Genomic DNA, 26,969 nt, shown 5'->3' with positions numbered 1-26,969 from the left:
TTTGAGCAAGCAAAAAATTTTTTTTAAATGTTTTATTTATTTTATGTATATGAATACTCTATCTGCATGTATACCCACATGCCAGGAGAGGGCATCAGATCACATTATAAATGACTGTGAACTACCATGGGGTTGCTGGGAATTGAACTCAGGACCTCTGGAAGTAGCAGACAGTGCTCTTAACCGCTGAGCCATTTCTCCAGCCCAAAATTTTATATTCTTAAATCACAGCATATAATCGTTTTAAAACTAAAATAGATTAAACATTTTAAACAGCGTTTTAAATTTAAATTTGGAGTTAAACTGTTGTTTTCTTGTTTGTTATTTAAAATTTTTACAGGTTGCTTTTACAAAAACTTTTGTTCAGCATTATGCTTTTATTATGAAAACACTGAAGAAAAGTCACGAATCAGACACGATGTCTAACAGAATTGTGCATATCAGTGTTCAGTTGTTCAGCAATGAGGAGCTAGCCAGACAGGTGACAGAAGAGTGTCAGCTCCTGGACATCATGGTCACTGTGCTGTTGTACATGATGGAGAGTTGCCTTATTAAAAGCGAGCTGCAAGGTAAGCTCAGAATTGTAGTCATTTGTTTGTTGTTAGCAACTTTGTGTAACACATTCTAAAAATACTTTATGTCCTCAAAAATACTGTAAAAATATTTGGAAAATAAGCATTTGACAATTTGTATTTAGGTTTAAAGAAAAAGTTAAAATCACTTCTAGATTAGTCATTATAACTATTCATACTTTGTTGTATTTTTTGTTTTTTTATGTGCTATTATTTTATTTACCGATAGGAATTATTTAAACAAATGTCACCACAGTAAGTATGCATGCATTTTAATAGGTGAAGGTATCATCATGGCTAATAGCATGCTTTAGCTATTTTATATTAAACATACCTGTTTTGTTCCTTTGTTTTACTTTTTGAGACGGGGTCTCAGTATTTAGCTCTGACTATCCTGAAGCTCACCATGTAGGCCAGGCTGGCCTCAAAATCTCCACCTGCCTCTGCCTCCCGAGTGCTGGGATGAAGGTTGGGTGCCACCATGCTCAGCATATGTCCTTTTTTAATCGTAAATTTGTTGTTGACCTTAGATGTTTTTATATAATTGTACTTAAATTGTCTTTGAATTAGAATAAACCTTGCCTTGTCTATATACCCTTAGTAAGAACTTCCATAATTTTCTTTTATACCCATTATTTGGTTGCTACTTCTTGACCCAATATTTCCAACTTTTCCATTCTTGTTCCCTTTATGTACCTTCCCTTAAATAATTCATGCCATGGAATATTTGCTGTGTACCAGGCACTTAGTTGAATACTGTAAATGTGTTGTCTTAGTTGATCTTCTGAAAATGCTGTGATTACCCTCAGTACCTTCATTTTTAAGATGAGAGTATAAAGTCCTTGGAAAGCTGTCATATACTATTGAATTAAATAGCTAACAAATGAGAGTGCCACGAAGGATTTCATATCTCCTGATGTCAGAACTTTCCTTCTGTGCCAGGACACAGGCAGGCCCACACTGAAAGACTGTGTCTTCACTTGTTGACACTCAGAGCTAAACCTCAAAACAAGTGGTCAGGGGAGATGGCTCAGTGGTTGAAGTATGTGTCATACAACACAAGCGTGAGGGCTGGTCTTTAGATCCTCAGAACTCTCATAAATGCCAGTGGGAACGGTGGCCCTCTGGTACCACCGACTGCAGAAGTGGAGACAAGGTGCACAGAGCAAGCTGGCTAACAAGACTTGTCTCATCAGTAAGCTCTGCGTTTGATTGAGAGACCCTTCCTCAGTGAGTGAGGTGGAAGAGCTGGGTGATTCCCAGTGTCAGTCGCAGGCTTTAGCTGAGGAGAGGTCCTGTCGTTGGGCCTTGCTTTGTTTCACTCTGCTGCTTTGGATCTATTGGCTCCTGTTTTCTCATTTTCCTCAGAGGTGAACTGTATCCTGAAAATGACATATGCTTTGTGCATATTCCTCTAAGTATGGTGGCTACTAGCCTTCTAGCATTCACTGTATAAATACTGGGCTCCAGGCTCTCTCTTTTTTTCTTTCTTTGTTTTTTGAGACAGGGTTTCTCTGTATAGCTATGGCTGTAGGCTAGGCTGGCTTCGAACTCATAGAAATCTTGCCTGCCCCTGCCTCCCAAGTGCTGGGATTAAATGTGTGCGTCCCTGTCACCCAGCTTAGGTTTTTACTTGGTACTACATGCTTTATCTCGTTTAATTGTCATTTTGTCACTCATATATTGTTGGCTCTGTTTTTTTTTTTTTTGTCAGTCAATCATACATTTTATTTTTAAAGTCTTATCTGTTTGTCTTATTGTCACCTTTAAAATTATTTTTATTTGTATACTTTTTAAATTTTATTCTTCATTTTTATATTAATTACACTTTATTCACTTGATCCCAGCTGTAGCCCCCTCCTTCATTCCCTCCCATTCCCACCCTCCCTTCTTCATCTTCTCTCATGCCCCTCTCCAAGTCCACTGATAGGGGAGGTCCTCCTCCCCTTCCATCTGTCCCTAGCCTATTAGGTCTCATCAGGACTGGCTGCATTGTCCTCCTCTGTGGCCTGATAAGGCTGCCCAACCTTAGGGGGAGGTGATTGATCAAAGAGCCAGTCACTGAGTTCATGTCATAGACAGTCCCTGTTTCCCTGAAGGAATCCACTTGGATACTGAGCTGCCATGGGCTACTTCTGTGCAGGGGTTCTAGGTTATCTCCATGAATGGTCCTTGGTTGGAGTATCAGTTTCAGAAAAGAGCCGTGGGCCCAGATTTCTTGGTTCTGTTGCTCTCCTTGTGGAGCTCCTGTCCCCTCCAAGTCTTTCTCTCTCCCCCTTCTTTCATAAGATTCCCTGCACTCTGCCCACAGTTTGGCTATGAGTCTCAGCGTCTGCTTTGATACATTGCTGGGTAGAATCTTTCAGAGGCCCTCGGTGGTGGGCTCCTGTCCTGTTTTGTAGATGGGGAAACTGGCTGTTGAAGTTGTTGGTCTATGGTCTTATAGCTCTAACTTAGAAGTCTGATTCAAAGCCTCCTCAACTTTTTTTTTTATCCATGGTGTGTGTGCACTTGTGTGTGTGTGTGTTTGCATAGTTGTGCTTGTGAGGCCAAAGGTCAATGCTATATGTCTTTCTGAATTGAACATGGAGCTCATGGATTGGCTAGGCTGGCTGGCCAGTGAGCTCCAGGGAACCAGCTGGGTCCAGCCACACTCCTTGTCCACCTTAGGTCACAGATATGACTCCATGGCTACACCTTGATCTCCATGTCGGTGCTGGGGAGCCTTCATTCTACCCCAGTGGCTTTATCAGCTTTCCATACAAACTCCAAACTATTGACATTTCTAGGGCTCCATTCCCTGCACTTCTCTCTTTTTATAGCCTATCACACTCTCTTCTTAGGTGTGTATGTGGGGGAGGGGGACATTTACTTTACCACTTTACTCTCCAAGATTAGTTGAATACTTGACCTCAGACCTCAGGTGCTCAACAAGTTTTTGTTTTGTTGTTTCTCACTCTGTAGACCAGGCTGGCCTCAAACTCACAGAGATCCGCCTGCCTCTGCCTCCTGAGTGCTGATGTGTGCCACCATGCCCGGCATACCAAGTCTGTTTTGATGAGTGCATTTAATTTAATCTTGAATCATTGCTCTTTACATCTTTAGTGAGGAAAGTACCAGCTTGGATAAAAAAAGAAGTTGTAATTGCTTTATTTTTTTTAAAGATTACAGGGTGTTTTTTTTTTTCACAAGAACAGTTATATTTAAAGCTGTGTTAGAAAAAAATGTTTTTTATATTTTCTGCTTATTCATCCTCTAGTTTCAATTAGATAGGACAGCAATTCTAAATCTTATTTTATTTCTTTATTTTGTAATTCCCAACATCCAGGAATGCTGTCTCATCAGTGCCACTGGCTCTTCAGTTTTCATTGGAAGGAGTTTCGGTCGGGTTTTTTTGGATTTTGGGTTTTCGAGACAGGGTTTCTTTGTGTAGCCTTTGCTGTCCTGGACTCGCTTTGTAAACCAGACTGGCTTTGAACTCAGAGATCCGCCTGCCTCTTCCTCCCCAAGTGCAGGCATGCAGCCCCACGCCCATCCCTAATGGAGTATTTAGCTTTTCCTTTTTCATACATTGGAATCAGAAACAGGCAAACCTGACTTATAAGGGCTCCTGGCTTTATTTGGTATAACTGAAAAATAGGGTGCAGTCATTTCATGGACTAAACCATTAATGTGTAGGAAGAAACTCAGAAGAGGCCCTCCTTTCAATGGGTTTGGCAAGTTCAGGGTTGCTTGGAAGTCTGATTAGGTAATTTGAAAGTGATACATTGTATTTTAACTTTAAACATAGAAAAACATTTTTACTTTTACTCCTTAAATTAAAAAAAAAAAATCACTAGTAAATGGTACATGTTGATGTCAGAGAACAGCTTTCTACTTCCAGCTTCAGATAGCTTCCAGGGATTGAGCTCAGGTCAGCAGCCTTGTGGAGCAAGGACCTTTTCCTTTACCTGAGTCATCTCATTACTCTCCAGTTTTCACTCCTTCACTTTTTTGGGCAAAATGTTTTTAGAATATGGATTCCTTGATTGAATTTCATGCTGTCTTATATATACTGCATTGGTAAATTTCATTTTCCAATGAAATTTAACATAGAGTTAGCAAAGCAATCTTGCTTTTCTGCCCTGAGGCTTTTTTTGACCTCTATCTGCATGCATTTATTTTTATTGCACCTGAAAGCATATGACCTAGTCTCTATAATATCTCTCAATATGAATTCATATTTCCTCAGTTCATGTGCTTTTTATTTAAATTCTATAATTACAATAAAAGAAAAGTTAGTATGAGCAGAAGAATGGGCGTTGATAACTACATACTTCTGAGTATATTAGAAGATGGTATTGGCATTGAGCATTCTGTGTGCTGTGAGCACTGTATGTTTCACAGTAGGAGTGGAGGCCTCATATTCCAGTATGTCACTTAAGTTGGAATAGGTTCAGAGGGTAGTTTACTGAAAACTGGTGTTAATGACAAAAAATGTTTATTTTGCCTATTCCCCTTTAGCCAATGATAGTTTGTTTTAATTGTTTAAATTAAATTAATTAAATTGGCACATAATTTAATAATTTGGAGCATTTTTGGGAGAAGAGATTGTAAAGAGATTTCAGTGGGTATTTTTGTGAGATACTGTTTGGTAAAAAAAAAAAAAGGCATTTATATATTTTTTTGACTAAAAGAAGGCAATTGATGTGCCCTACTTCATATCAGCAGACTTGAGTGACAAGGTAGGATGAGATTAACCTATTGATAATTTTTTTTGATTGAAACTACAACTGTGTCATTAGAATCAAGAACATGAGGTTTTTCTAAGCACATAGCTAGCTTAGTATCAGCAATGAGGAGGATATATAGTCTTAGGTACTGTCCAGTGTGCTCGGTGCTCTATGTTAACATCTTTCTTAAGTCCTTTGAGATGCACTCGCTCCTCTGTTTTAAGAATGAAGAATTTGTTGGTCATGGTGGGGCACTCCTGTAATCCCAGCACTGTGAGAGGCAGAGGCAGGTGGATCTCTGTGAGTTCAAGGCCAGCCTAGTCTAATAAGACAGTCCAGGACAGCCAGGGCTGTTACACAGAGAAACCCTGTCTCGGGAGGGTCAGGGGTGGGGTGGTGGTGGGGTGGTGGTGGGAACAAACCTAGAGCCGTACAGATTTTAAATACTATGCTGGGGTTAGGTTCTAAGTGTTTCTGATTCTATCGTGTGTAGTAATATTCTGTATTGTTTGTGAAGTTGGTTTTAACAAGAATTTTTGGGCTTTTTTAGATGAAGAAAATAGTTTACATGTGGTGGTGAACTGTGGAGAAGCCTTACTGAAGAATAACACTTACTGGCCTCTTGTTAGTGATTTTATTAATATTCTTTCTCATCAAAGTGTGGCGAAGAGGTTTTTAGAGGATCATGGCTTGTTAGTTACATGGATGAACTTTGTTTCTTTCTTTCAAGGTATGAATTTTAACCTTTTTTTGTTCAAAAATTAATGTTAAATTATTAAATACTAGTTAAAAATAATAATAGTATGTCATTGAGGTTATAAATAAGGTGCTTCTATTTGAATTAATTATTATCTGTAAAAACTTTAATACATTATTCTTAGCAACATAGCAAGGGTTTATTAAAAAATGAATGCATTTTTTCATAGTATGTTAAAATATTAATTTAGAAACAAAATCTATTTTCTCAGATTTGTAACATGTTCATAACAATTTGGACTAGTAGCAATTAAAATTGCTTTTGATTTTCTTCTTTAAAGATAATCAGTTTTGTTTATGACATTTACAGAATGTTTCTTAGAAATGTTAGTTTGTAAAAAAATTCTAAAAAAGGACTGGCTCTTTTTATATTTTATTGTAAGCTTATTTACATATGTCCTGTGTAATTGATGCTACTGGCTTAAAACATGTTGAGTAGAGGGAAAGGTTTGATTTTAAGTTACAGACATGGGCCTGTTTGACAGGCTTTTGTGCTTTGCTTTTTACAAGGTATGAACTTGAACAAGCGAGAACTCAATGAGCATGTGGAATTTGAGTCTCAGACCTACTATGCTGCCTTTGCTGCTGAGCTTGAAGCCTGTGCACAGCCAATGTGGGGGCTCTTATCACATTGTAAAGTTAGGGTACGTTGGAAATATTTTTGTTAATTTCTGCATTTAAAACATAATGACTTAAGAAAAAACACACCTGAAAATATCATATATAATATTCAGTGTTTAATTCTGTTTCAAATTGAATTCAAACTAATCTTTGTGGAAGCTCACCTGTAACGATATATTTTATTCTTGGGCACACTGAAATTCATTTATAGCATCAGACCTTCCCTACTGCCCCAATTTTGAACAGTTGTTGAAACTTCATTATACTCTACTCTAAGCATAATTGTTTCATTGTAACTGTTTTTAGTTGTCTAATAGTTTATATCTTTTAAAAGGTAAAGATTATATTTAAAAAAAGTGTATAATTTTACAGAGTTTTGCTATATAGCCCAGGCTGGCCTTAAACTCTCTTTTGTTTCATACCTGGTCTTGATTTTTCAATTTATCTGCTTCAAGCTATCCAAGTGTTGGGATTACAGGTGTGTGCTATCATGACTGGTTTAAAGTTTATTATTTTAAGATTATAAGCACAAAATAATTTTCACACAACTTGCAGATGTTATGTTTTCCTAGACATTAGTTTGATGAGTCTTTATAAATCAGAAAGAGTCCTCTAAATCTATTGTGCATAATAAGTATATTATAATGAAGATTTTGGTATTTAACCCCATGAAACTCAATCAATTAGCCTGTATCAGAAAAGATTCTGCAGGTCTCAGTACATAGCCTTGACTGGCCTGGAGCTTGCTATGTAGCCCAGGCTGGCTTGGAACTTAGAGAGATCTGCTTGCCTGTGCCTCCTGAGTGATGGGATTAAAGGTGTGTACTACCATGCCCAGTGTCTGGGTAAGATCTTATAGTGGGAATATTTAGAAGCCATTGTTTTAGTCTGATTCTTACTCTTTACACAGGGTCATTAGGTCAGCCCATGAAAACCTATTTGAGATTTGTGTAGTTCCCCTCCCCCCTTCTTAAAACCTTTTATAAATGAAACAAAACAAGATGAAGGGCATCAAGGTGAGCATATTCTTACAGGTAATAATGAGGTTTCTTTTCATCTATCCTTAAGTTTATGTGTTCCTTTCAGTAGTTTTTTGACTATTTTCTCCCACAGATTTACCTAGTCTCTAAACGCAGATGCTTCAAAATTTAGTTATAGTCTAATTTCAGATTTCAAAAGGTCATGTTACTCATGTTGATTTTTATAGACATGTAAAATTTCTCAAATTTCTAATGATCTTGTGTGTGTGTGTGAAAGAGATAGAGACAGAGACACAAAGAGAGGAAGAGTGACAGAGATATAGAGACACACAGAGAGAGAGAGAGAGAGAGACAGACAGACAAAGAGTATAAATGGATGAATATGTATGTGTTTAGTGCTAGGAACTTATGTATGTTAAAAAAACATTCAGGGCCTTATATGTGTTAAAAACTATAGATAAATCTCAGATAACCATAGATACATATCCTGCTTCATCAGATTTTGTTTTTATTTGTGACAAATTCTCACTGTTGAGCCTCAAACTCAAGATCCTCCTGCCTTAGCTTTCCACGTGGTAGGACTCTAGATGTTATAAACATAACTGTAGGCTTTGATTTTTCCCCAAACCTACTTTATTTAGGGTTCTTAAGCACCTTTACCTCCCTTCTACCCCCCAGCAACCTTGGCAGATTAGTAGGGAAAAGGACTGTAGACTTCTTTTACCTGCTTCCTTCTGATCAGCGACGATGAGTTGTTAGGGGGATTACCAGACTCGGACATCAGGATACCAGCAGTCCAGTCTAGAGGCCAACATGAAACAACCACACAAAGTCAGCGAAAGCCGAAAGGCTTTGTTGGATTGCCTGGAGAAGCTCTCTGGAACTTCTTTCTTCGAAGTCAAGTGTCGAAGCATGATATGAAGACCAGCACAGTGATGTCGATCCAAAAAGTGATATCTCACTGTGCTGGTGTCTTCTCCTCAAAGTCCACAAACGGGTGTTCTCAACACATGAGGGGTCACAGCAAAACAGCACATGCTCTCTCATAAGCTAACCTGGGCAAAACATCACGTGCCCAACTTGCAGCAAAATATCACATGGCAAAACTCAGTCTTCAAGGAAACCAGAAACTTCCACTTCACATGACAGCTTTTGCTATTAGCTTTAAAAAATCATCCTGCATACTATATTTCATTTGTGTTCTTCATGTCATTTAATGGTATCGTAAATGATTTAAGAATCTATAATTTGCCTTAACTTACATTTATAGTGCATCCTCTTATACCACCTCCATGTTGTGGTTGATGATTGTTCCTTTCCTTGTTCCCAAGCTTTGATTCAGGGTAGGCCTCGCCTCCCCATTTGGAGCATGTGCTTTCTCACTGTCTCTTCTTGGCGCAGTGCTTCTCTTGCATGGGAAGTTATCTGGGAAGTTTAAACTGACAACAACAAACAAACAAACTGTACACACGTTTAAGCCCCACTGAGAGATGTATTTTGCTATGCAGTTGAATATGAGTGGTGATTGCAGCTAGAGTGAAGGACTGTTAGGGTTAACTTTTGGAAAAGTCTGGAAGCCTCAAGCTTAACATCCTTTCTGCAAGCAGCATTCCCTTTGTGTTCATAGTTCCTGTTTAACCTCAGCTGGGGGTTTATTTAACAACTGCCATGTAGTGGGAGGTTTGTTTGTTCATTTACTTGGAAAGGTTTATTAAATGCTGCTCTGTGTTAGGCACCATCTACATCTTAGGTATTTTGGCATTGAACCAGGTAGATATGGTTGTTATTCTCAAGGACACAGGGTAAATGTATCAATTTACATTGTAATTATGCTCCCTGGCAAAATCACATCTTTTTTTTGCGTGTGTGGGAGAGAAAAGCAGGTTAAATCTGAAAATCAGAGATCTTTTTGAAAAAAAAAAAAAGAAGGAACCAGACGTCCAAAGAATAAAAGAGGGTTAGTGGTGATCATGTGGGAGGTGGAGAGGAACAAACTGTCTCCTGTGAAAGTGTTTTTCTGTAGAGGGAGTTTGTGTCTAGAATAAGAGAGTAGATATAATTCATTGGGGGATAGAGGGATCAGATTACAATTCAGGTTCCTTTAACTACATCGAAGAATCTTGGGTTTAATTAAAGAGAATTCTGTGAAGATTTTAAGACAGTTTATGATCAGATTTATAGATAAAAGACTAAGTGTAAGAAGATGTAGCATGGTGGGAGAGCTCTTGTCTAGCACATGAAAGTACACACACACACACACACACACACACACACACACACACACACACACACATATAGAGACTATGAGTAGGTAGTTTATTAAGATGTTTTGATAAACCAGTTCATGGATATTTCATTTATGATTCTTAAAAAGGTCTTTGGGAAGTGAGGAGAAGAATGATGGCCTCTGGAAACTGATGGTGAGGGAGCTTTGGAAAAAGACCAGCAGATACAAAGTTTAAGCCTGACCAAAGGGATGTCTTTGAGATTTGGTACATGGTTGATCATTGTTTACAACATGTATATTTCAGACTTTTTTGAGGGGTACTTGTTCTACATTTGTGTATTTTTCTTTTTAAAGTTTAGACAAATTAGTTCATTTTCAATTTAGTATACAAGGTCAGCACATGCAGTGACACACATGAAAGTAAGAGGACAGTTTACTAGAATTGATCCCCTCCTTTTACCATATCATCAGACTTGGAGGCAAGCACCATTACACACTGAGCTACCTCACTGGGCCTATCTCACTATTTCAGGTTTTTTAAAAGAATAGATTGTAAGTACTTTAATTATTAAAAAACAAACAAACACTTTTCTTTTTTTAATCTAAGGGGGCTGGAGGGATCAGTGGCTAAGAGCACTTGCTGCTCTTCTAGAAGTCTGAGTTTGGTTCCTATCACCCACATCAGGGAGCTCTCCAAATCTGTAAGTCCAGGGGAAGCTGATGCTTCCGAGGGCACGTGCTCACACATGCATATACACAAAACTAATAATTATAAAAAATAAATCATAAAATACAACAAGATAGATCTGATCGCTGGTGTACATGCACCAAAATGTCACATTTTACTCCATAAATAAATTCAAGTATTTCTTAATTTAAAAGATGCCGCAGCAGTAGTCTAAACGTGAGATCTTAAACATAAGCATGAAATTGTCATATTCAAGGTATATATATATATATAAGGTATATATATATATTGGATATTCAAGATGCATTTTAGAGGTAGAATTAATGGGCTTGGTATATGTTTTTGCTGAGAAAACTTGACTGTCAGATAATGTGTACAGAGGAGGAAAAGAGGGATAGAAAGAGGTCGGTTTTAGGGCTGTTCAAAATGTCTGTGCAATGTGCAGATGGAGACAATGGAAAGGCAGCTGGTGCAAGTCTCAGGCTCAAAAGAGAAGTCTGGACTGAGTCTGTAATGTAAACATTAAATGCTTTGGCATGTAGATGCTGTTTATTACTAGGTAGTAAATGAGATCAAGAAAGGAGATGAGACATGAACCATGAAGAAAGAAGGGAGAGGAGACCTAGAGGAATGAGAAGTCTTGTAAGGCAATAACTGATTCAGGAAGATAAGACTGACATGAGGCGATAGTTTTAGACAGGTTATTTTGACAGTTTTGCTTGGGGTGAATTTGGATTATGAAGCTGGATTTATATTTATCTCTGTGGTAGTGAGAAATTATTGCTTCTAAGTGGTGACTTGCTTGCCTATCTACCTATCTACCTGTTTCTCTCTCTCTCTCTCTCTCTCTCTCTCTCTCTCTCTCTATGTTTCTGAAGGCCAGAATTGTAGTGGCGTATTTAGAGGGAAGTATCCCCTTAATCTAAGAGGTATAGAAGATGGTGAGAAAACAGGGTTGTAGAATATCTTCTGTAACCTTTGCAGTAACCAAGAGAGCAACTCTTCAGTTAAAGAAGCATCTTAGTTTCTAGATGTTCTCTTGATGAGCATCAAGATGATACCAGATGTTGTGCTAGGTCCGCTAAAGATACTTCCATCCAATCCTCATACCATCTTTTAGGAAGTCTATGGCATCAACCATTTCCTTCAGAGATTAGACAACTTTCTTGGCTCACACAATTGCAAGAACAAGCTGAAATTGAAAGCAAATCTGTCTGATTTTAGAACTGGTGCTCTCTACCAAATTGCTATTATTTATTTTTCAGTGAGAATGCCCAGAGCTGTTTTAGCAGCAGTGCTGACAGTTTTTAGAAATGGAAACTAGAAGAAGTAATACTATTTAAAGTTAAGCATCTATTTTGTATCTACATTCGCCATTATAAAATATAAAAGTAAAGGATTAAGTAATATAAATGTTATGGAGTCATATGATTTATTGTCTTTGTATAATTGCTTCCATCTAGTGGCAAATTTAGCTTACTGCAGATTCAGTGAGTCTCACCTTGACTCTTGGTGCATGTTAGCCCCGCTAATGAGGGCTAGTGCTTAGACAGACAAAGCATTTTATATGCATAATTTCACTGTATCTTCATGACTACTGGAAGGTAGGTGTTGTTATACCCACCTTATGGAGAAATACAAAGTTTAAGTAACTTGTAGCAGCTTATAATGAAGAATTACCAGTATGCATTCTAGGGTGGGGAATGTAGGTGGGCGGATGAGGAGAGAGCATCTGAACACAGTGTTACAGTACTTTGTAATGGAACTAATGGCCCGTCTTCAGTAGCACTCTCGGTACCTTTGGTTAACTTGTTCTGTGGTCAGGTTTGCTGTTTAGACTTGTGCTCAGTCATAAAAAAGAGTCTGTCCAAATTCAGAACATGGCGTATTTGGTTTTCTAAGTTTCTTTTTCTTAAAAAAAAAAACAAAACTTGCTTTACATTTTATTTATTTACCCATGCACCCATGCACGCACCCACCCACCCACCTACCCACCTGTCTGTCTGCATGCCCAACCACCTACCTACCTACCTACCTACCTACCATCTGTTTATTGTTGGGGTGGGGCTGTAGGCGTACGGGTGCGCCATAGTGTAGGTGTGACAGTGAGGAGTCTTCTTTTTCTCCGTGATTTGAGTCCTGGGGGATGAACTCGTCTGCTCAGGTTTGGTGGCCAATTGCCTTTACCTGCTGAACTATCTTGTGGACCTTCAAAGTTTCTTTATACATGAATTAACTTCCACGTTAGTTTAAGACAGGTTATTTATTATTAACTTTAAGTGTCATTAAACTTTTTCAGTGAGAGATAGGGAGCAGAGTGTGTAAGATAATATGTTTATAAAGATAAATTTCATGCAGGGTAGATTGGGACAGAGGGAGACTGTTGGCAAGGTGACCAGGTAAGTGGTGTTTGCACTGGGTGGTGGCAGCGAAGTAGGCGAGGACCTATATGATTATGTCACGGAAGAAGTGACAGGACGTGGAGAAGAGCAGGTAAAGGAGCAGTGAACACTGAATGGGGAGGGTGCTATGATAGATGCAGAAGATCAGGAGTTCAAGGCCAGCCTGGGGTATATGAGACTCTGTCTCAAGAAATTTAACAAAAAAAAAAAAAAAAAAAAAAAAAGAAGAAAAGAAGGAATGTGAAATTTGCCTTTGTGTGCGTGTGTGTTTTTTAAAGGCACAGGTGGTTTGTATAGGTAGCTGATGAAGTTGATGTACTTGACTTTGAGGCTACATGCACTTTTATGTTTTACGTTGGTTCTCAAAATAATTAAGAGAATTCCATTATTTTTTTAATTCAGATAAAATGTGTGTTCTAACCATTTTAAATTACACAATTAAGTAGTTTATAGTGTATTTTCAAAGTTATGCAACCACACTACACTAATTCTAGAACATTTTAATTATTCCCCAAAGAAACCATTTACTTGCCATTTCTGACCTCCTAGCATCTCCTGGAAACTACAAATTATTTTAGAGGGAAGAGGGAAGAGATTTTTTTATTCCTTTCCTTTCCTTACATGTGTGTATGTGTGTGTGTATATATATATATATATATATATATATATATATATATATTTATTTATTTATTTATAAGAGCCTTTAGATTTACATTTTCATTTAACTTAAAACTTAACTATTTGAGTAGATCCATTTTTCATTAAGTATTGTAATTGCTTTTCACAGTTCTCTTACTGAAAATAGTTCACACCATTTCTTTCCTAAGCCAGGATATTACAGGCTAATTGTAGCAGGTATATATTCTAGCCTCCTTTTTTATTGTGTATAGTATCCATAGAAAATTGCTCTTCAGCCATTTTCCGGTGAACAATTTAGTGACATTTAAGCCCATTGCCAGTGATTTCTAACTGTCAGCATTATGGTTAGAAATAACTAGTACTTGTTCATTATCCTCAAAGAGATTTTTATATTTACTGAATAACAGTAATGAATTTATGGTATTTTGGGGAAGCCATTGAAATGGAACTTGCTTTTAATCTATTTAAAGTGTTTTCTAGCTTTGCTTCACTTTAAAGAATATGTAGAAGGAAGCACGTTATATTCTGTAATTTTCATATTTGTCATTGGTTGGTACTTCTAGTTTATGAAGGAAAGGTTTCTTGGAACAGAAAAGATAGAGGTTATCTTGAAAGTATCTGCATTTTACCATTGTATATGCAATGCTTACTATTACATGTAATTTCACTTTGAAAATACATATGTTTATGTACTATGAAATTTATATAACTCTTTTTTAAAGGAAACTCAAGACTATACTCGAAATGTTGTAAGGTACTGCCTTGAAGCTCTTCAAGATTGGTTTGATGCTATTAACTTTGTAGATGAGGTATGTTTTATATGTCTGTGTACATATATATAAATTGTATGAAAATATGCTTAAGTTTGTTTTATTAGGGATTGAACTCATGACCTTGTGCATGCTTTGTAAGTGCTGTATTGCTCAACTATTTAGCTATGTATGTTTTTTTGGCATATATAAAAGCATTTACGGAAAAAGTGTTAGATTTAACTTAACATTGAAAATTGTGAGTATCTTTTCATGGGTTAAGAGTAGAAGAATTACTATCATAATGACTTGACAGAACCAACGGAAAAGGGATGGCTAGTTCTTCGACATTCAGGAGCTTGCAGAGTATCTTAATTGTGTTTGCTTTTATCCTAGAGGACAGAGGCATGCTTTTCCATCTTAAGTGTATGTGTGTCATTTCTCAGGAGTGGAAATTAGCTTAAGTTGAAGAAATAAGAGTATTGGCATAAATGTGAATGAGGTAGGGAGATTAATTAAAAAGTATATTCCAACTCTTATTATTTGGGCAATGTTCTTGATAGAGAATGGAAGAATGAGCTTGAACAAAAGTGTTTTTTTTAAATTAATAAATGAACAGAATGTTGGCACAGGGCATACTTTCTTGGCATTGAAAAAGTCATTCCTTCTCTTAGAAGCTCCTTCTCTTAGAAATAGCTTAGAACATGCTGAATACAGAAGAAAGATCAGACAGTGCTCCCCAGTTACCCAACTCCCACCCCAATTTAAGTTCTGAGTCCTGAGCAGGTTGGACTCCTGTTGTGTATGTATGTGTGCAAGGGAGGTAAATTGTTCTATTTCTTTCTTTTTAAAAAAAAAATTAGTTTGGCAGCCTGGTGTGGTGGTACACACCTGTAATCCCAGTACTGGGGAGGCAGAAGAAGGCAGTCTCTGTGAGTTTGAGACCAGCCTGGTCTAAAAAGTAAGTCCAGGGCAGCCAAGGCTACACAGAGAAACCTTGTCTCAAAACCTTCCCCTGCACCCCCTCCCCTCAAATAGTTTAGCATGCAAGTTTATGACTTTTATTCTGGCACCTTCATACACAGTTTGCTTATTTGAAAAACATTTTGACAGAAATTTACTGAAAAGTTAGGAATACAAAGAACTTTCTTTTCTGGGATCTTCAGTATTACTGATTTTATCCCTGTTACTACTCAAAACTTAATATGCATTTACTATGACTTAGTTAGAATATTCACTTATAAGTGAAATACAACTTTATAATCATTTACAGATTCTAAGCATCTAATTCTTCGAGGTCATTTATGTCTCAGTAATTGCTCACTGATGTGTATGCGTAGGTGTGCCTGTGCACGTAGGTGAGTATGCACACAATTCCGTGTTCATCTAACAGTCAGCTTTGGGTGTCATTCCTTAGGGGCTGTCCTTGTTTTTGAGGCAGGATCTCTCACTGACATACACTTCACTAAGTAGGCCAGGTGGATTGGCTGGCCCAAGGATTTGCCTTTCTTTCTTCCCGCTACTGGGATTATAAGGAAGTAACAGGATGCCTGGCTTTAAAAAAAAAACAAAAAAAAAACAAAAAAAAAAACAAAAAAAACAACAACAACATGAGTTCTAGGGAGATAGGATGCAGGACTTAGGTCCTGGTGTTCATGATACTGTCTCCAGTTGTCAGTGATGTTCTTCATAGCAAAATGACGGTTCAGAATCACTTCGGGGAATTTTATTACCATGTCTCAGATCTGTTTCTGTAATACTTCGTTAATGTTTCTTTATCGTTGTAGACAGTGGCATTTTGAAAGGTGTAGTTATCTTGTAGGGTGTTCCTCAGGGTTCACATCATGATTAAAATCAGATTACGTGTATTTTCCAGGATATTCACAGGAAGGTTGTTAGTGGCTTTCAGTGTGTCTAATCTGATGGTCTGTGACACGTTTTCTCACTTTGGTCACTCAATGTAATGCCCGCTGGCCTTCAGCTGGGAGTTGTTCTTTTCTCACTGTAACTAATATGCTATCTTGTGAGGCACACCTTGAAACTGCAGATATTTCTTTATTTTCATTCAGTTTTCAGTTCTCTAGCTTACTTCTGTATGATAGGGTCCATGGTTTTTCAGTCAGATCTGTTTGAGGCTGAGATGGTCTCAGACAGGTGTCTCAAATTTGACCTCAGTGAGAGCCCTGCACGTTGGTTTCCGTCCTTTTACATCCTTTTTGAATACTTAAATGCTTATGTCCCTTCAGAAGTTTTAGGCTTATCTTATAGTTTCTCCAGTCCTTTTCTGGAGTTTGTATTGGTATAGCTACCTAATAATTTCTAGTTTCTAGTGCAGAACAGGGTTTAGAAAGCAAGAATTGGGTGTTGGTGTGTTCATGCTGTGGGCGTTCTTTTCTTCCCAGGGTTGACTAAGCAGAACTGAGGAGCATAGATAGGACAATAGTTTTACAACTACATATATAATGATTTTTAGTTCAAAAATCTTCAAACTTAATGTTTTAACACTAAAGAACTTACTCCAGTTTGGTGTTTGAAACTTCAGAGGGTACTGCTGAGATGTTTGAAAGCTATGCTTCCAAGATTTTAAATGTTGATTTAAAAACCAGCGTGGAATTCATCTAGGTGGGATTATTTATGATGTTTAAAACCTTGAAACCTTGATTTGTGGACTTTGTTTACTCCAGCCAGCTCCTAACCAAGTCACCTTTCACCTGCCACTACATCGTTATTACGCCATGTTCTTGAGTAAGGTGAGATTCATAGTAATGGCTTCCCTTGTTGCTGTCATTTATTGTGTGGGGGAGAATATTGAATTACTAACTTTTTAATTATGGATTTTTAGGCGGTGAAATGTCAAGAACTAGATTTGGATTCACTTTTACCAGATCAGGAAATGTTAATGAAACTAATGATTCACCCACTCCAAATTCAAGTATGTATTCAGGCTTCCAAAACATTTTGTTTGTTTGCTTGCTTATTTATTTGTTTGTTTTATCTATCAGGCAGGGCTTCTCTGTGTATCCTGTCTGTCCTGGACTTACTTTGTAGACCAGGCTGGCCTTGAAATTCGCAGAGATCCACCTACCTCTGCCTCCCAGAGTGCTGGGATTATAGGCATGCACAACTGCGCCTGGCTTTTTAAAACATTTTTAATGGGACTTCTTGGTTAACTCATCTTCCCTTAGTTTTAGTGGATGATAGACATGAATTAAATTTTAATAGAATAAGAACAATTTCTCTAATCTGATTTTTTTATTTTTTCTGTTTATTTGTAAGATGGGTTTTCTGCATTGAAAGTTAAGTTAGGTTGAGTTAAAATGCAAAGCGGAGTCATTGAAGACCAATTACATTTGTTTTATGCTTCTTTCTCGCCCCCCTTCCCCTGAGACAGGATTTCTCTGTGTAGCCTTGGCTGTCCTGGACTCAAAGTTACACCTCCCCGAGTGCTGGGATTAAATTGTGTGTGCCACCATGTCTGGCTTTCTGCTTATTTCTTTTATTATTATTATTATTATTATTATTATTATTATTATTATTATTATTGTTATTGTTATTATTATTATTGTAGGTAGGGCAAGGGTTGAGGGAGAAATAGAGTGAAAAATAAGCACTGATTTTAAAAAAAGGTTTTTTTAAATTTTTCTTTGTTTTAAATTTACTTTACATCCCAAGGGTGCTCCCTTCCTCCTCTCCTTCCAGTTCTCCCTTCCTCTTTCCCATCTCCCTTTCCCCCAGAAAATGGGAGCCCTCCCCACCCCCTGTATCAGCCTTCCTCAGCATATCAAGTCACATTAGGACTGTGAATATCTTCATCTCCTAGGGCAGGCAAGGCAGCCTGAGGGAAGTGATCCAGAAGCAGGCAGTAGAGTCCGTGAGAGAAACAGCAACCATCCCCTCAACTTGCCAGGCGCCCCATCGGCCACATAAGTGCAGGAGGCCTAGATCCCGACTATGCGTGCTTCTTAGTTGATTCTCAGTCTCTGAAATCCCCATGGGACTGGGTTAGTTGTCTCTGTCTTTTTGTGAGGTTCCTGTCCTATCCAGGTCTTCTATCTTTGCCCCAACACTTCCACAGGACCCCTGGAGCTCTGCGTCACACTTGACTGCAAGTCCCAGCATCTGTCCCAATCCCTTGTTAACTGGAGCCTCCCAGAGAACAGTCAAGTTAGGCTCCTGTCTGCAAGCATAGCAGAGTATCATTAGTGTCAGGGGCTGGCTCTACGGTGGGGTGGTTCTCAGGTTGGGCCAATTGGACTTTCCTTCAATCTTTGTTTCTTCTTTATCCCTGCACTTCTTGTAGGCAGGGTAATTTTTAGATCACAGGTTTTGTTTGGTTGTTGTTCCCCTCCTTCTGCAGCCCTGCCTCTCTAGGAGGTGGTCACTTTAGTCTTCATGTCTCACCGTTAGGAGTCTCAGCTAGAGTCACACCCACATCCTCCCAGGCATCTACCCTGTTGCAGGTCTCCAGCTTGACAGAGATATGCTCCTCCCCAGTTTCCTTCTTGTTCCCAGTTCTCCCCATATCTGACTCCCACCTTTGTCTCTTTCCCCATTCCGTCTCCCAGTTCCTCCCATCATCCACTTCTGCTGTCTGTTCTACTTCCCTTTCTGAGTGACATTCTGGCACCTTTCCTTGTGCCCTCCTTGTTACTTAGCTTCTTTGGGTCTGTGGGTTGTAGTACGGTTATCCTATGCTGTAGGTCTGTAAGTGAGTATATACCATGTGGGTCTTTCTGGGTCTGGGTTACCTCACTCTGGATGATCTTTTCTAGTTTCATTCATTTGCCTGCAAATTTCATGATTTCCTTGTCTTTAATAGCTAAGTAGTATTCCATTGTGTAAATGTACCACAATTTCTGTGTCCATTCTTCATTTGAAGGACATCTAGATTGTTTCCAAGTACTGATTTTTAAAAAAGATTTCAGTGAAGTTATTATAAATGTATCCAGAAACCTTAGTGGAAAACTAGCTCATTTATAAACTCCAAAGAAGAAAGCTATATAAAATATAGTCATTAGTTTGGATATTTAAGAAAAATCCTATAGAGTGGGACAGAGGCCAGCGTGAGGTACATAGTGATTTTGTGGTCAGCCTGGGCTATGTAGTTAGACCATGTCCTAAAAACAAAAGCAAGAAAAAGAAAAGAATATTTAAACTGACTATCTAATGTTGGATAGAATGCTGACTAATTAGGTTCATATTATGATGAAGTAAAAAATATTTTAACTGATTGCTTAATACAATATGATTTTATTGAATGAAGATGACATATTTTCTAATTCGTTTCTGATTAGGCAAGTCTTGCTGAAATTCATAGCAATATGTGGGTGAGAAATGGTCTGCAAATAAAAGGACAAGCCATGACCTATGTCCAGTCTCATTTCTGTAACTCCATGATTGATCCGGACATTTACTTGTTGCAGGTGAGTCCGCTCCAGATCCAGGGTGTGTGCTTTAGAAGTGCCTTGATGTGCCTGGTGTCTTAACTTACGGTGGTGACAGTGATGATGAGAGACAGTTCACTGAGGAAATTTCCCAAAGGAAGGATGCTGTACCTTATGGGCCACAAGGCAAGCATAAGGTTTAGTCAGGACACAGAAACAGGAACCAGGAGAAAAGCCCAGGCAAACACCATTTTGGGGGTTTCTGTAGGAAAGGCAAGACAGAATGGAAGAAGGTGTTTATATGGTTCTGGCCAACTCTGCTGCATAGGGATGGCACCCATTTGTGTTCTGTGCAGCCTGGGGTTCCTGGAGGGCTTGGGAAGGGCTGCATTTGTCTGTGAGCTGGGTAGAGTGGGTGGGTGCTTATGTGGGCCAGGCTCTAAATGACTTCTCTACTGTGCCTGGGAAGGCACTGTCCTCACACAGCTTTTACTAGTCCTGATGCTTTCTCTGGTTTTGTGTAAGAAGCAAAACTGAATGTGAGAAATACAGCTTTCCTTGTGTTTTTAAAGGTCTGTGCTACTAGACTTGACCCGGATTATTTTATATCGTCTGTCTTTGAGAGGTGAGCGTATATTTGTTAAGACAGGTACTGGGAAGTGTCTGGAATTTAACTTAGCTTTTTTTATTCTCTGAGAATGCACTCACTATTTCCTCTTACAGGTTTAAGGTGGTGGACTTGCTGACCATGGCATCACAGCACCACAATACAGTGCTTGACGCGGAGCACGAGCGGTCCATGCTGGAGGGCGCGCTCACGTTCCTTGTGATCCTTCTGAGTCTGCGGTTACACTTAGGTAAACCACCGACAAACAGTGATGTTGACTACTGACTGTTTCTTTGTCTTCGCCTATCCCTCTGCTAGTACCTTGTTTATGGAAAAAAGGAAAGGGATGTGGATATACTTAAACATACTTTTAAAATCTTGACATGTACAATTAACACATGGTTTAGAAGAGTCTTTAAAAAATCCTTTGCCTACAGGAGCTGCATTATCAAGGCTGTGAAACTGCTGTTACAATTTGGGCCTTGCCGTTTTTTACTCTTAGCTTTAGGCATTTCAACATTTTGTAGAACATCGTAATAAAATATGTGGTGAGTTCTTTGTTATGTATCTCTGTATAGAGTAATTCTGTTTTTACTACTTTTAGGGATGTCTGATGATGAGATTCTCAGGGCAGAGATGGTAGCCCAGCTGTGTATGAATGACAGAACGCATAGCTCATTGCTTGACCTCATATCCTTTAAAAATGTAATTTTGTGCTCATGGTAACAAATTGCTTTTATGGATTAAAATATATAAATTTTAAAAGATTTTTTTTAAACTTGAAGATATGCAGAAAAAGAAAAATATCAGTTGTTTGCTGAAGGATGTGTTCAGGGCAGGTGGTGTGCATTGTCATCTCTGACTGTTGGGAAGACTTTCTCATACTTCTGGGTTGACCTTGGGATTCATAGTTTTGGACACATTAGGGAGAGAAAGCTGGGCATTTTGTAAATGGGACCCATGTCTTTTCCTTTTGCCGCAATGCACAGAGCTTAAAGAGAGTCGTCTTTTTTTGTTTTGTTTTGTTTTTCAAGACAGGGTTTCTCTGTGTAACAGAGTCCTGGCCGTCCTGGACTTGGTTTGTAGAATAGGCTGGCTTTGAACTCAAAGAGATCCACCTGCCTCTGTCTCCAGAGTGCTGGGATTAAAGGTGTGCACCTCCATATCCAGTAGAGAGAGTCTTTATAATTAACACTTTTCAGAGTTTTTTTTTTTAACTTTCTTTTTTTAAATTTTTTTTAACTTTTATTAATTACAAGAGTTTTTAATTCAAAGATTTTTGTTAGAAGCAGTCTTAAAGAGTTTTCAAGTTTATGGATTATCCTCTACCTACTGGAAGCAGGGTCCCTGGTATAGAACTGAGTATTCAGTAGTAGCATTTTTGTTTTGTTTTGTTTTAAATTAAAGAAATATTATTTTACATGTATGGGTGTTTGTTTGCATGCATGTGTGGGGTGCACATACATGCCTGGTCCCTGCAGATGTCAGAAGAACCTGTCATATTCCCTGGAACTGGAGTTACAGAAGGTTGTGAATCACTGTGTTTGGCTGGGAACCAAACTTTGGTCCTATGCAAAAGCTGCTTTAAACCACTAGACCATCTATCCAACACCTGCCCTTCCCCCCCCCCACTTTAATGCATTAAAAAAATTTTTTTTTTAATGCTGATGTTTTTGAGGTAGGAGCTCACTGTGTAGCAGCCCTGCTTGGCCTGGAACTTACAGTGTAGACTGGGTAGGCTGCCCTTGAACTTGGCAGAGATCTTCCTGCTTCTGCCTTCTGCGTACTGCAGTTATGGCTTATACCACTGTACCCAGCAAGGTAATGAAACCTTAAAAATCCTAATGTTATTTTGTATTTGATTAAATTTAGTATATATGTGTCATAGGGTTGGAAGAATTGATTGAAATTTTGGTTTTGTGAAATAACTCCTATTAGAATATTTGCTTGACTACTTTGAGTATTTTGTGGCATCAATTCAGTATTGTCTGGTAGCCATCCCAATGTCCGCCACTGTGATAAGGGTTAAGTCTAAGGCCTTGAACGTACCAGGCAAGAGCTCTATCCTCAGCTTCCTTCTGATGATTTCATCAAACAATTATAGACTATCAGTGCTACTACAGAGCAAAAATCATTTTCTATAATTTTGAATTTAGTTTAAGAATTTTATACCCTAATATGAAGCAGGACAAAGTCTTTGTGGTTTGATGCTTTCCCTTTGCCTAAGCCCACTTGTTTTTATTTGGGGGAAATTTTGCTTTTGGAAAAGTGATGTTTACTCACACAAATCTGTACTAAGTTTTAGTGTATTCTTTTTGGCCTTCTGAAGAAGGTGAGGTATATGCAGTGATGAAAATGGAGATAATTGAAATTGTTTTCCACTAATTGAATGGAATTTGATGAATTTATTTGGGGGAAGTGTGCTTGGGACTACTTCATCGCATAGTTTATTAGCTGGATTCTAGATTTAAATTATTGAAAAAGACATCACAATGATACTGAACTATTACGTGGCCCTCTGGTGGCCAACTTGATAAAATGAATTAGAAATGAGTAATTTCAGACTTTGAAGCTGGCTGTAGTCATTAATATTGTTTTTTTCTTGACACATACATCATATCCCGGAAAATCCCAACCCTAAAAGTGGCATTATTCCTGGAAGTTATAGTTTTGAATCAGTTTTATCTGCTGTAGCTGATTTTAAGGCTCCTGTTTTTGAACCTGGGGGCTCTATGCAACAAGGCATGTATACTCCCAAAGGTATGTGTCCATACATAAATGCATTCTTCCCTGTGTACACTGAAAAATGTTTGTTTGTGCATTTATTAATTTAGTGTGCATGTGTGTTTGTGTGGGTGTGTATATGTGTGGAGCCAGAGGTAAGCCTTGGATGTGTCATTTATTTCTCTTATTTCTTGTTCTTTGTAGCAGGGTCTCTCATGGAAACTGGAGCTTACTTAATTATTGACCAGAGAGCTCCAGGGCTTTGCTTGTCTCCACCTCCGTAGCTCTGGGTTTATATGTGCATGTGACTCTCCGATGGAGCCATGTCCTTGTACCCTAAAAACAAGTGCTTTCCTGACTTTGCCCCTTCAATATTTGTCTTTTATTAATTCAGTTTTGGTATTCTTCCAAATATTTTATAAATTATTTTTTCTGAGTAAACAGTGATATTACTTCCATTTGGGAAATAGAGGCTGATGGTTCTCTATGAGTTCAAGGCCAGCCTAGTCTACATCACTACTTCCAGGACAGCCAGGGCTACATAATAAAGCTATATTGTCTCAGACAATAAGAACAGAAAGTATTTACATTATATTATGGCCTTCTTAAGTGACTAAATCATAAAAACAACTTTAACTGGTATTCTAATTCATTTCTGTAAGGATCACTAACTATAAATGAACCATAAATTATAAAAGAATTTATCTTTCTTAATTTAATTTGAAACAGTTTATATTATTTATTGTATTGTATTTTTTTTTTTTTTTTTTAAGACAAAGTCTTACTATGTAACCTTGGCTGGTCCAAAACTTGCTGTGTCCGCCACACTGGCCTTATACTTACAGATATATCTACTCTGTCTCCATGTCCCAGATTTTAAAGCATTCTCCATTGTGCCCAGCTCATTATCTAAATTTTAACCTGAGATAGTGTAAAGTCTGTTTAGGATGCTGATAGCTCTTAGAGCTTAATATGTTTAAATACACAGAAGCCCTTTTCTGAAGTGGTTGCTCTTCTAAGATTTTTCTCCTACATTTATAGATAATTTTTGTTTGACAAGAGTGAGAAATAGGTGAGATTTTGATTGACAGAGAGGTCTTAAAAGAAAAGAACCTTAACTTTTTGAAGGGGTTGAAGTGTATGCTCCTTGACATCTGTGGAAGTCCAGTATATATTTTGAAGTTACATATAGCATGTACTGTATTTGGCAGTAGGACAGAAGAAAAGCCTTATGTGTTGTTTCCTGTGGCAGTCAGAAGTAGCAGGAATAATCCAGTGTCTGTGTGGAATATATTCGATTAAAGGAAAGTGAAATGTGTCTTTATTATTTAAAGAACAGGCTGTCTCTGACCTTTAGATGAACTTAGGAGTACACTGGTGTCCTGTACGATGCAGCGTGTAATGAAGTGCGCCAGCTTCACCCACAGGCCTTGTCCCGTCAAACACTCGCCCGCGCCTTGTTCCCCCTCTGCTCTCATCAGAATCTGTCTGAGTGGAATCTGGGAACTGCTTGATAAACAAGCTCTGAGGATGGGTGCTGTGAACAGTAATGTTCAAGGCAGGCTGAGACTAGAGCCAATAGTTCCTGTGCTGGAGACTGGAATAAGCTTAAGCTGTGTTCTGTGTTTGCAAATGCTAAGGATTTTACTACTGAGAATGAAAGCGGAAAAAAACATTTAACCTAGGAAAAGAGACATTGTTTCTAAAATTAGTTTCAGGTCATCTTTCAGTATTTTATTTGTTTTTAATTCAAAACATTTTGAAATTAAAATATAATTACATAATTTCTCCCTTCCTCTTTTCTCCCCTTTTTAGCTTTTCTCATGTTTCCTCTTTTATCTCCTACTCAAATTCATAGCCTCTTGTTCTTAATAGTTACACGCGTGCGCACATACGCACACGCACACACACACACAGACATGTGTTGAATATATAAATACAAGTTGCTTAGTCCAGTCAGTGTTACTTGTATATGTGATTTCAGGGCTGACCAGTTATTTTTTGAGGCAGAATCTCACTATGTAACCCTGGCCTTGAACTTCCTATGCAGACTAACTGGCCTCAAACCCACATAGATCCACCTGCCTCTATCTTACGAGCCCCCATGTGTAATATATCTTAACAATTATTATAAAAATTTTATGAGTGTTTTCCTGCCGTGTTTATATGTGTGCCATGTATGTGTGTCAGGTTCCCTCAGAGGTCAAAAGAGTTGTCAGATCTTTTAGAACTAGAGTTATAGGTGACTGTGAGCCAGTTTGTGTGTGCTGGGAATTGAACCCAGGGCCCTCTAGAAGAACAGCCTGTATTCTTAACCACTGAGCCACTGAGCCATCTTTCCAGCCCCTCAGACCACCTTTGGATATGTGGCCCATCTAAATATCATCTACAAGATTACATACTTAGGATTTTACTTTTTTTTTAAGTGGGATAATTTTTTTAATATCTCTTCAATCTATATGAGTATTAATGAGATTATGAATTTTATTTGCATCTTGTTAAATCTTAATATTGCATATTGAAAATAGTTACGTAAGTACTAAAAGAAAATGGTATATGGACGATATTTAAAATCACCCTGTAGATCACCAGTTGTTACACACAGTACATTGGACAGTGACTCTTTAATTGTACAGGAGGGAAGGAGAATCATGATCAATTTTTATTTGAGGGGCAGAAAACAATTTATAAAGCAACCTTGCAAATCAGCTGATCTGTACATTTTTACTTTAGTTTTCATAATTCTATGGATGAATCATTTTAAAGGTACTCTTTTTCTTGCTAATGCGTACCTTACCAAGAAAAAAAAAATCCTTAAACCCAACAGCAGTGATCTAAACTTTATAGTGGGGCATAAAACTTTGGCTGCAGAGGCTTGTAGCACACAAGAGAACATTCCTGATGCTGAAATTCTGGTTAACTGAGTAAACATAATCACAGCGCCTCATTAAGGCAAACTGATTAATTTAACTTCCTATGTTTGAATTTAAATATTTTTAGTGAGTCTAATAAGTAATTTGAGTTTGGTTTTATTCCTAAGAAGTCCGATTTCTATTTCTGCTTTCTTTTGTGTGATAGCTGAAGTCTGGGATCAGGAGTTTGACCCGGTCATGGTCATTCTTCGAACAGTGTACCGCCGAGATGTGCAGTCTGCGATGGACAGATACACAGCATTGTAAGTCGGACAGGTTCCATTATAACATGCAGTGTGAAGTCATCAACATATACTTAATCTAAGAGAAAATATCATTTAAAGGTTTCTAAAAAACAATTCAGCTGAGATTTATTTTCTCAGGATCTTTATAAAATTTTGATATTAAGCTGGATGTAGTAAGCCGTCCTGTAATACCAGCACTCCAAAAGGATCTTCAGTTCAAGACCAGCCTAGGTTGTATAATGAGATATTGTCTCAAAACACAAAGCAACAAACAAATAAAATTTAATGTTGACCTGATAAATTTTATGAAACATCATTACTGAAATTAAAAGAAAAACCAAGTTGCTAGTTGATCAATCAAAATTGAAGTTTGATTTTATGTTACTCTATTTGAATCAGTGAAGGAGGCACAGGTGTAAAAATAAAATAGTGTGATATCAGAGATGATAGATATCTACAAAAAGTATGAAAATACTGCTGTTATTGACAGTTGAAAATATTCAAAGCAAAATGAAGTTTACTTATTTATATGTAACAAAATATTTCAAAACATTGATTATAGAAAGAAATTGTTCTTGAGAAAGTCTTTATCCAGATAATATTCAAGTAGCTGTTATCATATATTTATAGATGTTAGGTGTAATTAAAACTTTCTTGTGCCAGGGTTTTTTAAATCCTAGATAAATGTTCACTTTAGCATCCGTCATAGACTCTACTTGGAAAAAAACAAATTTCCCACAAAACAAAATTT

At 37.8% G+C, this 26,969-nt stretch overlaps 1 protein-coding gene across 1 annotated transcript in view; it reads left to right on the top strand.

Annotated features, from left to right (window-relative positions):
- The window catches only part of Ubr3 (ubiquitin protein ligase E3 component n-recognin 3), a 128,909-nt gene that overhangs the window by 37,798 nt on the left and 64,142 nt on the right, over positions 1–26,969 (top strand). The window contains exons 8-19 of the mRNA XM_055599958.1: positions 341–569; positions 5,835–6,014; positions 6,551–6,684; positions 14,320–14,406; positions 17,031–17,096; positions 17,189–17,278; positions 19,641–19,769; positions 20,303–20,355; positions 20,454–20,587; positions 20,942–21,026; positions 22,955–23,097; positions 26,140–26,236. Of these exons, the coding sequence (XP_055455933.1) occupies positions 341–569; positions 5,835–6,014; positions 6,551–6,684; positions 14,320–14,406; positions 17,031–17,096; positions 17,189–17,278; positions 19,641–19,769; positions 20,303–20,355; positions 20,454–20,587; positions 20,942–21,026; positions 22,955–23,097; positions 26,140–26,236 (1,427 nt within the window). The remainder of the gene's footprint in view (positions 1–340; positions 570–5,834; positions 6,015–6,550; positions 6,685–14,319; positions 14,407–17,030; positions 17,097–17,188; positions 17,279–19,640; positions 19,770–20,302; positions 20,356–20,453; positions 20,588–20,941; positions 21,027–22,954; positions 23,098–26,139; positions 26,237–26,969) is intronic.

This window comes from Psammomys obesus, unplaced genomic scaffold (assembly GCF_907164565.1).
Source record: "Psammomys obesus unplaced genomic scaffold, mPsaObe1.curated_primary_1811, whole genome shotgun sequence".
NCBI lineage: Eukaryota > Metazoa > Chordata > Mammalia > Rodentia > Muridae > Psammomys > Psammomys obesus.
The sequence above is the reverse complement of the archived record's forward strand: the minus strand, read 5'-3'. Positions and strand labels throughout refer to the sequence as shown.